Source organism: Miniopterus natalensis, chromosome 9 (assembly GCF_054644295.1).
Source record: "Miniopterus natalensis isolate mMinNat1 chromosome 9, mMinNat1.hap1, whole genome shotgun sequence".
Classification (NCBI taxonomy): Eukaryota; Metazoa; Chordata; class Mammalia; order Chiroptera; family Miniopteridae; genus Miniopterus; species Miniopterus natalensis.
In genome coordinates this window covers 25,281,044-25,297,466 of record NC_142089.1, presented here as the reverse complement: position 1 = coordinate 25,297,466, position 16,423 = coordinate 25,281,044, and the positions used below count along the sequence as shown (strand labels likewise).

Genomic DNA, 16,423 nt, shown 5'->3' with positions numbered 1-16,423 from the left:
TGGCCTGAGATTCTGCATTTCTAACAAGCTCCCTGGTGAAGCCAATGCTGCTAGTCTGTGGACCATATTTTGAATACCAAGGCTATAGATCAGAGACTGAAAAACTAAATACGACCCATGGGCCAAATTTAGCCCAACACCTATTTTTGTAAATAAAGTTTTATTGGAATGCAGCCACGTCCATTCATTTCCATATTGTCTATGGCTGCATTCATACTATAAGAGCAGAGCTGAGTAGCTGAGACAACCCTATGATTTGCATAGCTTAAAATACTTACTAGCTGGACCTTTAGAGAAATGTTTGCAGACCTACTTTAGATGATTCATGCAATTCTCTGGCCTCTCAGTTCCTTAACCCTCGTTTCCTGGAACTTCATTCCACTCACCTGCCTGCTGGCTAAATGCTGACCCTTGGCTTTACCTGAAGTTACAGGAGTCCCCCCTTATCTGTGGTTTTGCTTTCCGCAGTTTCAGTTACCCACAGTCAACTATGGTCTGAAAATATTAAATGGAAAATTCCAGAAATGAACAATTCTTAAGTTTTAAATTGTGTGCTGCTCTGAGTAGTGTGAGGAAATCTTGCTCTGTCCCACTCAGGACGTGAACCATCCCTTTGTCCAGCGTATCTATGCTGCGTATGCTACCTGCCGTTAGTCACTTAGTAGCCATCATGGTTATCAGATCAACAGTCAGGTCTAGTGGTTCAGTACTGAAGTCCTTGTGCTCAAGTAACCCTTATTTTACTTAATAATAGCCTCAAAGATCAAAAATAGTGATGCCAGCAATTCAGGTATGCCAAAGAGAAGCTGTAAGGTGCTTCCTCTAAGTGAAAAGGTTTGTATGTATAGAGAAAAACATACTATATATAGGATTCAGTACTCTCTGTGGTTTCAGACACCAACTGAGGGTCTTGGAACACATCCCCTGTGGATAAGGGGGGGCTTCTGTACTTTGCAATTACATTTGGGACATCCCACTGATTACACACAACCTTATCCCTTTAGATTCCATCCACCCTCCTCCTGCTGCTCTTTGACCTTACTAAGGTTGCCAGGCCTTGAACCTCTGCTCTCCTCAAGCGTCTCAGCAGCCGCCTCATCCTCCTTTTTCAACCAGCGGGACCCTATGTTCAAGCAATTTCATCAGTAACATTTTCAATTCCCTGGCCCTCTTCACTTTTTTTCTGCTTCTGTCTCAAAAACCCAAGTAGGATCTATGTCCCCAAAGTGGATTCCAATGGATCCTAAATGGGAGAAAAACAAAACGTGACACACGGAACCCAGCTAGTCCTTCAGTGCCGTCCTCAGCACTATGCCTCCCTCCCACTCTGGCCTCCCTGCACATGCAGTACTCATCTTCACCTTCTACTTCAGAGAGAAGTCGCAGGCCTTTGGTAGAATTTATCTACAGCTTCACTTCAATTCTTCTAGTTTCCAAGAAAGACCTGACCTTCTCCTGCTCCTCAAATGTTTCTTAAACCAACTGCCCTCCTGTCAGTTTAGGGTTTTTACTCCATCAGGCTTCCTTTTCTTTCCCTTATTTTCAAGCCCGGTTTACTATGGATCCTCAGAAACGTGCTTAAGTCTCTAGCTTAAAAATCAAAACAAACAAACAAATAAACAAGCCACAGTAAAACTCCCCCTCCTTCCACCCTGTACTTCCCTCTGGCTATCATTGCCTCTCACTCCCCACATGATCTGAATAGCCAAATTCCTTGGGTCAACACTTGTCTCTACTTCCTTCTCGTCTATCCACTCTTCAGCCCACTGCAATCATTTCCCTCACCACCTCTTCACTGAAATGGCCTAAAAAAGATCCCTGTGACCTCCTAGTCACCAAGTCCAAAGAGCACTTTTCATTCCTCATTTTACATAATCTTTCTGCTGCAACTCACACTGTTAACTACTCCTTTCCTCCCAAAACTCATAATTCTCTGACACCAGACTCTCCTGGTTCTCATCTGATTATTTCCCTTCATTGTATGCTGAGCCCTCTACCTATGAAAGACCTTTAAATACTAGTGTTCCCCAAGGTTCTTCAGGGACCCTCTTCTCTACTCAATTATCATCTGTAGGCTGACAAATTCTATCTATCTCTCAACTGGTGCTGTCTCCTGAGTATCAGATCTGCATATCCAACTGCTAACTGCTATGAATAGCAGCCATTTATCAAGTAATTATGCACTACATTAAGCACTTTAAATGCATCCTCTCACCCAATGAGGTAGGTACTATTATAATCTCCATTTACAAATAAATCCAATCAAGAAGTGAAGTTATGTGCCCAGTGTCACATCACTAGTAAGTAGAGCCAGGATCAGGCCAGGCATGCCTCACTCCAAAGGCCATGTTCTTAACTGCAGTCCTGTTGACCCATCAAATGCAACATGCTCAAACCTGGATTCATCTTGTCCTCAGCGCACCCCAACCGCTTCTCCTCTGTCTGCTCTGCCAGCTACCCGACCACCACTGAAGTCAGAGGCCTGGAGACATCCTTGACTCTTCTTTCCCCTTCTCCTCGCCCCTTGCGAATGGTAAGTCATGGGGACCTCTCTCTTCATTTTCTCAATCCTGTCCTTTTCTCTCTTACCCTAATTCCCCTAGCTTAAGCCCTAATCCTCTCACCCACCTTCGCAATGAATAGTCTTCTTGCATCCATTCCTGCCCTTTACCCAGCATCAAGAATGACCTTAATTAAACACAAACCCAACTACTGACTTTCCTTCTATTTATCTGTGTCATCCACAGAATTATGCTGAAGCTCCTTAATACAGCAGAACCAGCTTTTCATGCTCTGGCTATGCTTCCCCTCCAGCCTTGTTTCCCACAGCTCTTTGCCTCCTACCCCACAGTCTATCAATCCAAATCGACTGCAGTTCCCTGAATATACCACTTTCCTCCTCTGCTTAAGCTAGTTTGCGCTGGGTTTCCTGACCCTGGCAAACAAAACAGTAATAACTAATCTAATGGGGCTGGAGCTGACCGCCGGACTTCAAGTGCTGCATCCTTTGTACTGTAATACGTTGTCTCCCACATCCTCAGGAAAGAGGACAGAGACGAGTCCTCTCCCACCACTGACACCTGTCTTGTTCTAGACATGGCACCTCTCCCCACCACACACGTCATTATACTACTGGCTTTCCCCGGGAAATCATCGCCTGCAAAAAAAAATAACATCCCACTTTGTGAGATGCCACTCTTCCCTCTCCTCCATCCTAGGAAGTCCTCACCTGTACAAAGGAACAAGCCACAGTGCCACTGCGAAGCTGGTTCAGCAACGTCTCACAGACAGCAACATCAGGGACGCTGGTCACCCCATCTGTGATCACAATGATACCTGCAGCAGGAAACATCAGACTCAGACCCAGGGACACTGACCCATCAAAGCCAGGCACTCAACTGGCTGAAGCCCTGAAGACCTCAGTGTCTGCCAACAAATGTGCTTTATAAGTCTCAACACCTTTCCTCTGTCCTCCCCTCCTGCTTCTTCCTCTTGAGTCCTGGATCCCAGGCTCTTCCTGAGTGATGTCCTTGGAGCACTATCCCTTCCCACTGGGATCCTGATAGTTGTTAGAGCTGTGGATACTCGAGATATCCACTAACACACATTTAACTCCTACAAACAAGAAAGCAGACCCTCTCCTCTGATTCCCTGGAAACTAGCTTTGCTGGTAATGCTCCCTCAATACCCTTCCTGAATTCTATTTCCCCAATCCCACCAGCATTCCTTCTACTGACCTGCACTAGAGTTTGAAGGGAGCAACTGCAGCGCCAAGATGCCCTGACGAATCATACTGACCAGCCCAAGATCAGCTGTCACCATGGAGACTCCCATTTTCCGGCTGGGGGGCTCCCCTGAGTCTGGGGACTGGTCCTCTGCCTGGTCCAAGTTACAGAAAAGACAGAATGGGACAGACAGCATTGTCGTATCCATAGCAAAGCCCAAATTTACCGCAGCACTGCCCAGGCCAGACAGGCCCAATTATGTGAAGACCCTAATCCCATGACTATGAGCCCTGACTGTGCTCCCCCTCCCAGTGTGTGTTCAAACACTTGCCCACAGATGGACAGGGAGTCCAGTACCATATGAAGCATTAGATTGTACTAGAGCAGGGTTTCCCACCTTTTGCCAATAATGCCCCCTTTCTATATTTTCCACTGCCATTATGAAATATTTTATACACCAATGACACTAAGTTTCAGACATAGAGAACTGCCACCTTCTGGCTACTTCTAGGATATCGAAAGGAATGAGAGTGCATTATAGTAAGCCCAAAGAGCTTTATCCTCAATTGTATAAAATACTAACTAGAAATCAAAGCCACTCATGATCACCTTCTCAGATCCATCAGGGGAGAAGATCCAGGACTATAAAAACACATCAAACAGCCTTCACATTTTTTCCCAGCGAGACTCTGTCCTGGCGAGAGTGCTGGAGCCCTCCTCCCAATAGGGAACCTGCCGTGGGTACTAACTAGCACTTCTATCCCTGGCTCGCTCTGCCTCTGGCTCTTACGCCTTTTTTCTGCCCTCTTTCCCCTCTGTATTTGATTGTGCCTCCTCTCTCCCCTCTGTACCTTAACAGCTGCTCTTTCTAAATGGTCTCTACCTACTTTGTCTCCCACATACCTGGCTCTGGGGGTCATACTGCTGCTGCAGCATGGTGGCCACCTTATCCTCAAAGAGACAGAGCTGCTCATATACCTGCTGCAGGAACACTTCCCGCTGGGAAGGGTCTAAAAGGCAGCCCTGGACCAGCACCTGAGAAGCACAAGGCAAAGACCAAGACATGAAGGTCAGGGGGACATTGGTCAGTACCCCTCCTAGTTTCCCTATTTATTCTCCCTCTAGGCAATCCTGACTTCCCACCCAAGCAGGCTAATTCCACAGCCAGTTCCTCCCTCGTCAGAGCATCTACTCCACCAGTCCTCAACCCAAGTATTCCTGCTCCCTGCCCCCAGGTCATTAGTCACCTTAATTTGGGTTCACAACCTTCCTCTGCATCGGCCTCCACGCTGCGTTTCCCCACATGCCCACATGGGGGCGCCAAAAGATCTTCCAGCTCCTTCGATCCTGGGCTACCAGACTGCTCCACCTTAGCCTGGCAAAGCCCTTTTCATTCTAACTTATATACATACATACATACACACATACATACATACATATATATATATAAATTCTCGTTGCTTTATAAGCACTACTCAGAGGCTGTCTGGAACTTTTCTCTTTTTTAAGTTCAAAATCATCTTATTCCCCCAATGAATGCTCCTTCCTTCCCTTTACCCTCAGTGATAACTTCCCCGTCAATTGGTCTACAGGAACTCCTAGCTTACTCTAACCCTGAGGGTACACGGCTCTCCAACCCACGGATAGCGCTCTCAGCTTTTGCTAGATGTTATACCTAGGGTGTTCTTGTGCTTCCTTCCAGGCTCTGAAGAAAATATTTCTCCTCCCCTTTTTCCCTAAAGCTAATCTCTCCATCTAATCTTAGATCTTTTGTCTCTCTAATATTTTCATTCTTTCTCCATGGGGTTTCTTTTCTTCTACTTCCAACATAAATAAGTGCCCAGATCCTGAGCTCCCCCGCCCCTTAGCCTTTTCCTGTTCCCCTCTTCTTCCCCCAGGCCCATTACTTTTGTCTTTCTCTCGCCTAAGCTCCAAGGGTCCTTCTTTTGCTTCTATACCTTGTCTCCTGAGCCTACGCAGCCCAGCTGTCTCATTTCTACTACCTTTGTAACTTTCTAAATAAACTTTCTCTTATAATTTGGGGAAAAAAATAATAAGTGCCCCTATCCTAAAAATGTTACATAGGGCCACTGACCCCTGTGGTGGCCCTTGGGATCTCTCCTTTTTTTCTCCCTATCAGACTCCTTCAACCTGTCCCACATGCCCACTTCTCCCAACCCCTGCCCTCCTGTGCAACAGCTACCTCCTCATTCCCTACTCAGAACTGGGGAAGTGGGTGGGCACAGCCCAAAGAGGTGAGAGGGGGACTCTGTGCCACTCTACATGCCAGACTGTGAGAAGCAAAATAGAATGAGAGGAATATAAAAAGGCGAGAGAGATGTTCAGAGCTGTATTATTGAGAAGAGTGAAAATTGGGTCAACTAGGGTCCAACAATAAAGGTTTCGTTAAATACATAATAATAAAATATGATAAAGTCAAACAGCCATTAAAAGACATGTTTCTAAAGAATGTTTTGTTTTTCTTTTAATTCTATTATTTTTCAAATCTCCTTCAATGGACATGTATTATAAAGTGATTTACCTTTTTTTTTTTTAAGAGCAGAATACATCTTGAGGGAGCTGTAGCCATGGTAAGGGAGCTGACTCAGCCAAGTGGCCCTGGGGGCTTAACTAAGTCCTCTCCTCTCCACAGCTGCTGTCCTTGTTTAAGCCTCATCTCTTCTCCCATGCTGTAATAATCTTCTGTTCTCCCCAATCCAGAATTTGTCCCCTAATCCATCTTCCTCACTGGCCACAAACACGTGTGATCTTCCTTGTGTACAAATCTGATCCTGTTACCATCCATTTAAAACCTTCAAAGTCTCCCTAGTAGTTATGGCTAATAGTTTTCATCTGCATGTTTTCTATGTGGCAGGCACTGTTTTAAGTGCTTGACATGTATTCATTCAATCACCATATAATATTAGTACTGTTAACATCCCCATTTTGGAGAAAAGACACAGACGCACAAAGACGTTAAGTAACTTGCCCAAGGGCACACAGCCAACAAGTGATACAGCCAGGAAGCAAATACAGGCAATGTGATTCTAGATCCAGCGCTCTCCACTACCACACCAAATTCCCCGAAAGAATCAAGTACTAGTTCTTAGCCATGACATTCAAGGTCTTTCATAATTCTGCACCCTGTTATCTCTCTAGTCTCTTCTTTACCCCCTCACCTCCACAGACTTTACTGTGTCAAACTAAGTAACATTTGGTCCCCTAGAACACCTGTACCTGAGAGCAGTTTCATAGCTCTATGTCTTTGCTTTTGCTGGTCCCTCTGACTAGAAAGCCCATTTCAGTGTCTTTGAATGGATAACTTCAATACTTCCTTCAAGATACAGTTTAAATGCCTCTTTGTCCCAAAGTCTTCAGTTTCTGCCCCAGGTCTGGCTGGATGCTCCCTCACAGTGCTCCCAAAGCCCCTGAGTCATAACTTATCAGTGTCTTTATCACATTCCACTGAAATTACCTCCTTCAATATCAGTGTCCTCCACTAAACTCTTAACTCTTCCTCCCATCAGGTAGGGACAGAGTCTGATTCATCTGTGTCTCCAGGACTTAGCTTAGGCCTGGAATAGATCAGGCTTCAGCAAGTGTTTGCCAAACGCAACCAAAGTGTTAAGTGATTACCTAAAACCCATGTTTTCCCTGGCTAGGCTATCAGCCCCTACAAAGTCTGTCCTCTCTCTGGGGACGGAGCCCACGACCAGCAGTCCTAACAGCTGTACCAGGAGAGCCCTTTAATCCAGGGCAGAGAGCTTGGATCCAGGTGAGCACCAATTGCCCTGTATATTTCACACTCAGATGCTGTGACTTGCATCCTTGTCTTTCAAAGCCAGTTGGACAGCTAAGGTGACAATGTAGCCATCAGGCACAGTTTCAGAGGAAGCCCCTACCAGCGAGTCGAGGGTAGTTAAGAGCAGATGAGGGGAAACTGGGCCATGCTTATCTAAGCCCAAAACAGCTATTCCAGTAAGGGACTTGGCCATTCTCCAAAAGCAGTGTTTTGTGATAGCCTGCTTGGGTGTGGGATAAGCCTTGTAATCATCTGTATGGTCAGCATTACACCCGACACTTTATAGGGCTCTCGGGGGAAATGACCCACCTCAGTCCTTGGAAGAAATTATGTTCCTGGATATTAGCTATATTTCAAAATCATAAAACTATTCCTAAAGACCATCTTCTGGGGTTAGTTCCAGGAGTCAGGACACCAACAAACCTGATGAAACTGAAGGTGGGGGGAGAGACACGCAGAAAACAGAAATCCAGTGGCCAGAGCCAGAGATTTACAGGAGGGGTGAGAGGAATTTGTCCAATCAATGCCAACTGACCTAAAGCTTATGGGAAGGCTCTTTAAGACCAGAGGAATTGATTCTTTCCAAGAGGAGAGAGGCTCATAGAGATGACTAAGAAACAAGTTTAAGAAACTCGCAGAGCTGGGGACTGTGGGTGCAGGCAGTGGAGACAGGATAAGGACTTGGTCACAGGGCTATCAGAAATGAGGTCTGAGGTACAAACTTGGAGAAAGGATGCAATACCTGGTGGGACTGCAGGCCAATAATTGACGAGTAGGCCTGGATAGTTACATAGATCTCAGGCTGGAAGTCGATGCAGGATCCAGGCACTCGGAGGGGCTGGAGCAGCCCACGGAGGAAGCGGGAGAGGGCATGGAAAACTTCATCAAACAAGATCTCCCCTGTGGAGTCATCCTGAGGGCAATGCACACAAAGATCTCTCAAGAGTGAGCAAAGTAGCCATGGACAGAGGCGAGAGACAAGCAGCTTCCATGGGTCAGCGGGACTCTTATCTTCAGTTGGTCACACTCCCAAACACAGTGCCACCGCTGGAATGGGATCTGTCTTTAAACACCCATCATTCCTTCACGGCCTGTCTCCTTCCACAATGGTAGGATAAGGCCATTTTTCATTTCTCCCAAGCCTTTCCTTCTCTCTCCTCCTCACCCCCACCCCATCCTTTCTCCCACTGTCTCCCCACAGCCCCTTACCACAATGCCAGTAGATGGGCTAAGGTCCAGCTCAATGACAAATCGATATTGCCAAGCCAAGAAGGTGACCTGAGTGGAAGGTACAAGGAGGAATGGCCTTGGGACCACTGGTTCATCTGGCTGCCACCCAGGGGGCAGGACACTGAGGACTTCCAACTCCTGCTCAGACTGAAGCTGGCAATTGGGATGAAGAGAAAAGGAAAGGGTCAGGAAGAGTCACCCCTTTCTTCCCAGGACCTGAACTTCCATAACCAAAATGAAACACCATTGGCTCCACCTGCTGCAACCCAACATATACTCCTCCTATCTGGAAAATTATGAAACAAAATTTCCCCTGTGGAATCATCTTGTGGCAAAGTCAAAGTGACTTGCCCCACCCAGAGTTAGTCTCCCCTACTGCCTCTTTTCAGTATCCTCTTAAAAAAACAGATCTTCTGAGCCAGCCCCTCGCATCCTGCGTATCTCTGGGCCTCACCAGCATCTCCTGGGGTGTGGCTTGCACAGTTTGATGCAGGTGATTGAGAAACCAAGCCAGGCGAACATTTCGAGAGATCCGATAGTCCTTTTTCATCAACAGGAACACCTGTCCAGCTTCTTCCACCTGGGACAAAGAGACATTAATAAATTTATAAAAATTCACTGAGTTCTCATACATACAAATCACTGTGCAAATAACTTGTCCAAGGAGCTCACAATCTATGTAGATGGACTGACCTTTACACATTAGCAAATGTTTATGTGTTTCTCCTATGAACTATAAGCTCCCCGAGAGCAGGAATTGTATCTTGTTCTCTTTGGGTGTCCCTGTGCTTGGCAAATTGCTTAAAATAGAGCAGACACTCAATAATGCCAGATAGCTCCTCCTGATAATCCCTGACGACAGCAGGAACTAGGGGAACCGTCACTGGTAAATGGTAAGCCTGCTGAATGAGTACCTCAAAATCAAACTTCTGTGGGTCACAATCTCCCACCCCCACACCTGCCAGCTATCAGCACTCTAGTTCCTTCCCTCCACTGCCTTATGGACAGTTGGTTCAATGTCCTGACAAGCATCAGCTCCCTTGCCCATGTCTTGTCCTTACTCCGTGAGCCCTGCCAAATGCTGACTTGGGCTGAAGTGGACATTCTCCCTTGTCCGTACATGTGCCACACCAGCTGCTCTGACAGAGAGAAAGCTGCCACCTCTGGCAGGCCTTTACCAATCCTTTTACTTCTCCCTGGTCAGCAACCTTTCCTATTCCTCTTAGAGGGTTTTCCAATCCCTCAGCTCCTGTAGTCCTGGCAGATAAATGTGCCTATTGTTTCACAGAGAAAATAAGGGTCAAATGGTCTGAACTCCCCCAACATTTCTTCCTGATTAATCTTTATATGTAACACTGCTTTACTCCCTTCCTCTTGCCTCAGATGAAGAGATTACTCTCCTCCTGTTCTAGACAAATTGAAAATTTCTCCTCCTGTGTCCCTGACTGGTGAAGGGGAAAATGCCAGGCTGTGAGGATTGGAGAGAGTGGTAGAGAAATAAACAGAAAGAAGTTAATGACTGCCTATTGAGAAATGTGGTGTTGAAAGAAAGTGGCCCCCTCTCCTGCCCCAAAATAGGGAAATATGCATGGAGGACAGATCGAAATAGCTCTGGAGAAGCAAAAATAGAGGGTGCCTAATGTCAGAGAAGAGTATGGAGAACGGAGATGCAATGACTAAAGATGAAGGAAGTCTTCTCTAAGACAGAGGGCAAGCATAAAAAGATACAGAAACAGATACTGGGAAGTGGCAGGGATGAAAGTAGAAGGCAAAAAGAGGAGAGGGACTCATATTTATTGAGCACCTAAAATATATTCAATAGTAAAACTGTAGAGGTTAAGTGCAAGAATTTCAGATTCAGACAGCCTAGGTTTGAATCCCAATTCAGCCACTTATTAGTTAACCTCTTTAAACCTCGGTGTACTCATCTGTCAAATGGAGATAATCCTAATACTAATCTAATAGTTCTGTTCTGTAGATTAAGTGAAGTAATATATATGAAATACTCAGCACAGTGCCTGGTACTTAGTAAGAATAGAACACAATTTAACTATTACAGGTTATTACCAGACGCACAACACTAGGGTCTTTACATAGGTAAGCCCATTCAGGCTTCACACAATACACTTAACAGAAAACGGAGACCTAAAAAAGTTAAGTGACTTAACATCATTAGTAGGTACAGGGTCAGAAGTCAAACTCGGGCCTGAGGAGTTGCAAAGCCCATCTGAGAGTGATAAATGGATTAAACTAGGGACTTAAGAGCAGAAAAGGTTTAGAGTGGTCACAAGAAGGAACCTGACAGTTTACAAGCCGAAAGGATACTCTGACACAATCAGAAAGACAAAATGCTAATTTACACAATGCTTTGCTGTGACTCAGCGTTATTCTGTGTTGTCTGTACACCATCTAGGATCACACGCTGGGAAAGTCTACTCTCTATCACACTGCTTCCCTACTCTGGGCTGAAGTAGACCCTGGCTAGGATTCTGGCTTTTATCCTGAGTTAGGTCAAGCTACCCAACTCTTTTTTTCAGTAGGGCAGTAACGTATCTGCTTCAAAAAATTCCCTCTGGCCCTGGCTGGTGCGACTCGGTTGGTTAAGCGTCGTCCCCATGCACCAAAGGGTTGCCAGTTCGATTCCTGGCCACAGCACCTGCCCAGGTTTCAGGCTTGGTCCCCAGCAGGGGTCACGCAGGAGGCAGCCAATCAATGTTCTCTCTCACATCAATGTTTCTCTCTCTCCTCTCTCTAAAAATCGATAAAAAGTATTAAAAACACACACAACTCCCTGTGGATCTTGGAGCAAGACATAACTGCACCATGTGTCAAGGTTGTGGCAAGGCTGAGTGGCTGACTCTCGTTGTGCTGGGGTCTGGGCTTGGACCCAGGGTGGGGCGTCCTTCGCCTGAGGAGCCAGCCAGCGTCTTCTCAAAGATGAGTGTCCTGAACCCGCAAGGACGCTGGCCAGAAAGGGAGCATCCACCAAGCCAGAACCGCAGCAGAAAGTTAGTTCCCTCTGCTCCCACACCAGGCTTTCTGACTTTCCACTAAGGCTGGAAACCCAATCTGGATCACACCCTGAAAATGCCCTTATGAAGGTTTATAGAAACAAAAAGAAAAAGGAGGACGGGCTCAGGCAAGTTCCGCAGAGGAAAGCTTTACATGAACAAAACCAATGAAATGAAGTCAGGTGGACGAAGTGATTTGATACCAACTATCAAATTTCGACAGTTCTTTGCTAAGAAATTGATGCTGCATTGTAGCATACCTGTATGATCCACTCAGGTGGAAATATAGCAGTTTTGCCAATGCTTTACGATATCACATGTCTGCTGAAGAAATGGCCTGGTTCAATCATTATAAAAAGTCCCTTGCTACTTATATGAGGTCATTGAGAGGAGATGAAGGTTTGGATATTACACAGGATATGAAATCTCCCAAAAGCCTGTATACTGAAGTATGATGTCTAAAAGGCTATGGAGAATTTGAAGTTGATAATGGTACTTCAGTTCTATTAAAAAAACAACCACCAGCACTTTCTACCTGGATGGAAGCGTGAGCAGCTGATTAGACAAGGTGTCCTGGAGCACGTCCTGTAGTAACCTAACACAGAGGCACTGCCAAGCTTCCCTGTGGCATGAGGCTGAACCCACCCATACAAACTTCTCCACTCACCCTTGCCCCCACCCCTTTGGTTTTCAAAGTTATAGACATTCTTACTATAACCAGGAATACTGGGCTGAGAATGGATTCCTTCTCTTTTTTTGTAATCTATAACATTCCTACAGTTACAAAAAAAGTTTCCCTCTGGCTACTATGTGACTCAAAAAGTTTCCCTACTGACCATGGGAAATGATACTAGTCTAGGCCAGAGCTACTCAAAGCAACCATTCTGTGAACTGCTTGAGAATGGTCCCAGACAGGAGTTGTGCTACAATGTAAAACCACCACTGCCTTTCATTGAGAAAGTCTTGTTATGAAAAACAAACAAAAGTCAGCTTGAACTAATCTTTGAGACAAGTGAGCTTAGTTGTATTTTAAGGGATCTTTAGAATAAGACAGATAAGAACTGGTGATTAATCAGAAGTGAGGAGGGAGGAGGAAAGTGACAAAAAGGTGTCAAGGGTGACAAAGGTAGCATCAAAAACCAGTAAGTGGCATAATGATTTCCAAATTAGCTAGAAAAAATTGACATAATTATTTACCATCACGCCTAACCACAACCTCCTCAAAAGGTCCCATCAAATTAGTTTTATTGCCAAGCCCCTAAAATCAGAAAAGCGGTCTACTGGCAATGAAGAAATTGAAGCAATTGTTTGCCCTCTCTTTCTCTGATCCAGGGTCTCAGAGTGGGATACACTCTTAACCCAGGCAACCTCTCCCGGAGGATCAACTGAGCTGGTGTGGGTGTGATATTAGCCACCACTCTTGTGCATGAATTGACTATGCTGAGGTTCTTATCTAAAAAAGGATAGGCTGGGGCTCAGAGTATTATCAGAACAGGAAGAATGTCCCGCCCTGGCCAGGTAGCTGTTGGTTGGAGAGCTATCCTGATGAACCAAGGTTGTGGCTTTGATTGCAGGTCGGGGCACATAAAAGAATCAATCAATGAATGCATGGATGGGCAGAGCAACAAACTGATGTCTCCCCCCCACCCAAATCAATTAAAACAACAAAACAAAAAAACACATAACAACAGGAAGAATATCCCAATTTAGCAGTCCTTTCTGCTTATCACCCTATCCCCAGAGCCTAGTACAGTGCCTGGCAATTTTGCTGAATAAGTGAATTCACTCTATGTTCTAAGCAAAGCAAACTTGATATTTAGAACTAATCATAATCAGTACAATTGTTCTCAGAGTGAGAAAATCTTAACACTAATCTCGATACCATTTTCCTTTTGTTCTTCTTTGGTAGTTAGTAAAGAATTTTTTTAAATGCCAGCTTGTTTCAGCTATGCAAGAGGACACTAAGGGAAGGAGTTGTGGCCTATTCTGAGCCAGAATTATAAGAGTGGAGAGCAATGTCCACAGGTCAACATTATAAGGACTGTTGGGGACATTTGGTCACTCTATCTTCTAGGACTAAAATCTTGGCAATTCCATGATTTCCTGCACTGTTAGGGATCTCTGTTGGGCATTCACAAAGCAGTCTATAGTTCTTCATAGCACCCACCAGTTTACAATATAGAATTTATGTGCTTTTAATTTTATTTATTTACTTATTCAAATTACAAGAGAAAGTTTCTTTAGAAAGCTACAGAGGTAGTAGAGGTGATCCTTCAAAGTCAACAACCACATTTTCAAAATATCTTTACGTTTTCTTCACATTCAAGATGTAATTTGTCAGAACCAGAAGACTTAAAAAGATTAAGCAGCTCAAATGTTATTTTTCAAAGTGTGATCCAAGGGCCAGCTGCACCAGGATTACCTGAGGAGCTTATTAGAATGCAGATTCCTGGGCACCAGTCCAAACCAAACCAATTAGAGTTGATAGGGTTCAGGAATCTACATTTAACAAGCTCCCCAAGTGATTCTTCCATTTTAATGTTTGAGAATCCCTGAATGAGTTGTGTTCTCACAGTGTCTACACTCACAGAGCTTCAAGTCCTTAACATTTAATCCCCGAGTCTGAAGTGCATTACTCTTGGAGTAGTTTGGCAAAGAGAAAGCAGGGTTTTGGAGTCAAGAGATCTGGAATCAAATCTGGTTCTACTAGTACTATCTGGGTGAGCTTGAACAAGTTACTTAATTTTTCCAGGCCTCAGTTTTTTTTCATTGATAACATGTAGATAAGAATATCTACTTCATAAAGATACTGTTGCAATTAAACAGGAGAGTCAGAACAATGATAGAGGAAGCCTATCATTCTTTGGACCATTTACTGAGGCCTACATACCATTTATGACAAGATGAATAAAACATTATCAGGTACTGCGCTGCATATCATGTATATCAGCATAAAGGAAACATTCCCGTCTCACTAATTTGTTGTTTTTTGCATCCATCTCTTTGTGGTTAAGATGTAATCCAAGCCTTGTGCTGTTTTCTGTTAAGAGCCCCATGAAAAATGTAGACTTTCCCTACCTTGAACTGAAGCTTCCTTACCACTACACATATGATAAAGTCCTGAAACTCTAGCATGGCCTCAACCTGAATCTGCTCCAGCCTCATCTCTCACCCATCTCCCCCTGAGTTAGAGTCCCTAGGATCAAACGCTGGTTCTGCTGCTTATTAGTATAAGGTCTTGGTGAAGTTAGATTCTCTGTGCCTTAGTTTCCTCATCTGTGAAATGGGAGTAATAAAAGTACCTATTTCATGGGGATTTTTTTAAAGTATTAGATGACATTTAGTAAGCACTTTGTTAGTTATTCTCATTGTCACACTGTACCCACACTAGCAGCTGCTTCCTCTCAGTCTCTGAAGGCTCTAAGCTCCTTCTCACCTTAGGATTTTCACTATTCCCTCTGCCTGTAATGCATTCTGCCTCTTCTCATGGCTAAATTCTCCTTCTTAAGGCTTAAATGTCATTCCTCTGAAGTGACTTCCTGATTCACCCCAGCCCCGACCTCTTCTTTCAAAAGTAGGTTAAGAACCACTGTTAAATTTACTCATTCACTCTGTATTTTTCCTTTGCAGCACTTATCACAATTCAGTGTTTGTTTACTCCATTAAAACAGGGAACATGTCTTACACTGCTCCATATCCACCCTGATAATTAGCACAATTCTAAGTCCATAACAGCACTCAAAGTATTTTAAGTATTTCCAGAATGAACGCTTTCTTAAATACACGTCCAATCTTTCTCTCCTGGGATTGTAACAACCCTAAAAGTCGGTCACTTTTCTGCCCAGGGGCACAAGAACTTTTCACTCTCTTTACTTCCTGAGATAAAATTTTCAGAAATGCAAATCAAGAACTTAACAAATGCTTAACTGTTGACCGAATGAGACTCCCAGGAGTGTTTTGACTCCAAGTTACTTTAGATCTGCACTATTCAACATGGTAGCTACTACTATATAGGGCTACTGAGCACTTGAAGTGTTGCTAGTCCAAAATGACAAGTGCTGAAGTGCAACATACACACTGCACTTTAAAGATTTGGTACCAAAAAAAAGAATGTTAAATATCTCATAATTTAAAAATATTTAAGTTGAAGTAATATTTTGGAAATATAGGGTTAAATAAATGTATTACTAAAATTTTTTTCTTTTTAACTTTTTAAATGTGGCTACTAGAAAGTTTGCATATATGGTTTGCATTAGATTTCTATTGGACAGTGCTGTTTTAGACTGTCTGCCTAGAAAGTATGTTGTATTTCCCCATTTTTTCCCCTTGCATTTTAATCCATAACAAAATAGACTACAAATTCTTGTTTTTTTCTCAATACTGGTATTTCTGATGCATAGGCTATTCCACCATCCCTGTGAACATGTCTGATTATTTTAAATAAGGCACAGTTTCCTACTTAATCTTGGGACTCATCACATCAAATCCCAATGAACTGGAAATTTACCATCCTGTGGCTATTTTATTATTTATACCATAAACATTATGGTTAAGAACATAAGATCTGGAGCCAGGCCACCTGTCCTTTGGAGTCCTGGCTCTACTAGTTACTAGCTGTGTAACTTTGTTTCTCTGAATATCTCTGTGCTTGTTTC

The 16,423-nt window shown here is 44.1% G+C and overlaps 1 protein-coding gene and 1 pseudogene across 1 annotated transcript in view; one reads left to right on the top strand and one right to left on the bottom strand.

Annotated features, from left to right (window-relative positions):
- The window catches only part of SZT2 (SZT2 subunit of KICSTOR complex), a 51,388-nt gene that overhangs the window by 33,838 nt on the left and 1,127 nt on the right, over nt 1-16,423 (bottom strand). Inside the window, exons 2-7 of the mRNA XM_016220151.2 lie at nt 9,212-9,337; nt 8,737-8,910; nt 8,270-8,440; nt 4,629-4,760; nt 3,738-3,879; nt 3,230-3,336 (exon numbers count right to left, since the gene is read on the bottom strand). Of these exons, the coding sequence (XP_016075637.2) occupies nt 3,230-3,336; nt 3,738-3,879; nt 4,629-4,760; nt 8,270-8,440; nt 8,737-8,910; nt 9,212-9,337 (852 nt within the window). The remainder of the gene's footprint in view (nt 1-3,229; nt 3,337-3,737; nt 3,880-4,628; nt 4,761-8,269; nt 8,441-8,736; nt 8,911-9,211; nt 9,338-16,423) is intronic.
- On the top strand, nt 11,784-12,359 carry LOC107542717 (DNA replication complex GINS protein PSF1 pseudogene; annotated as a pseudogene).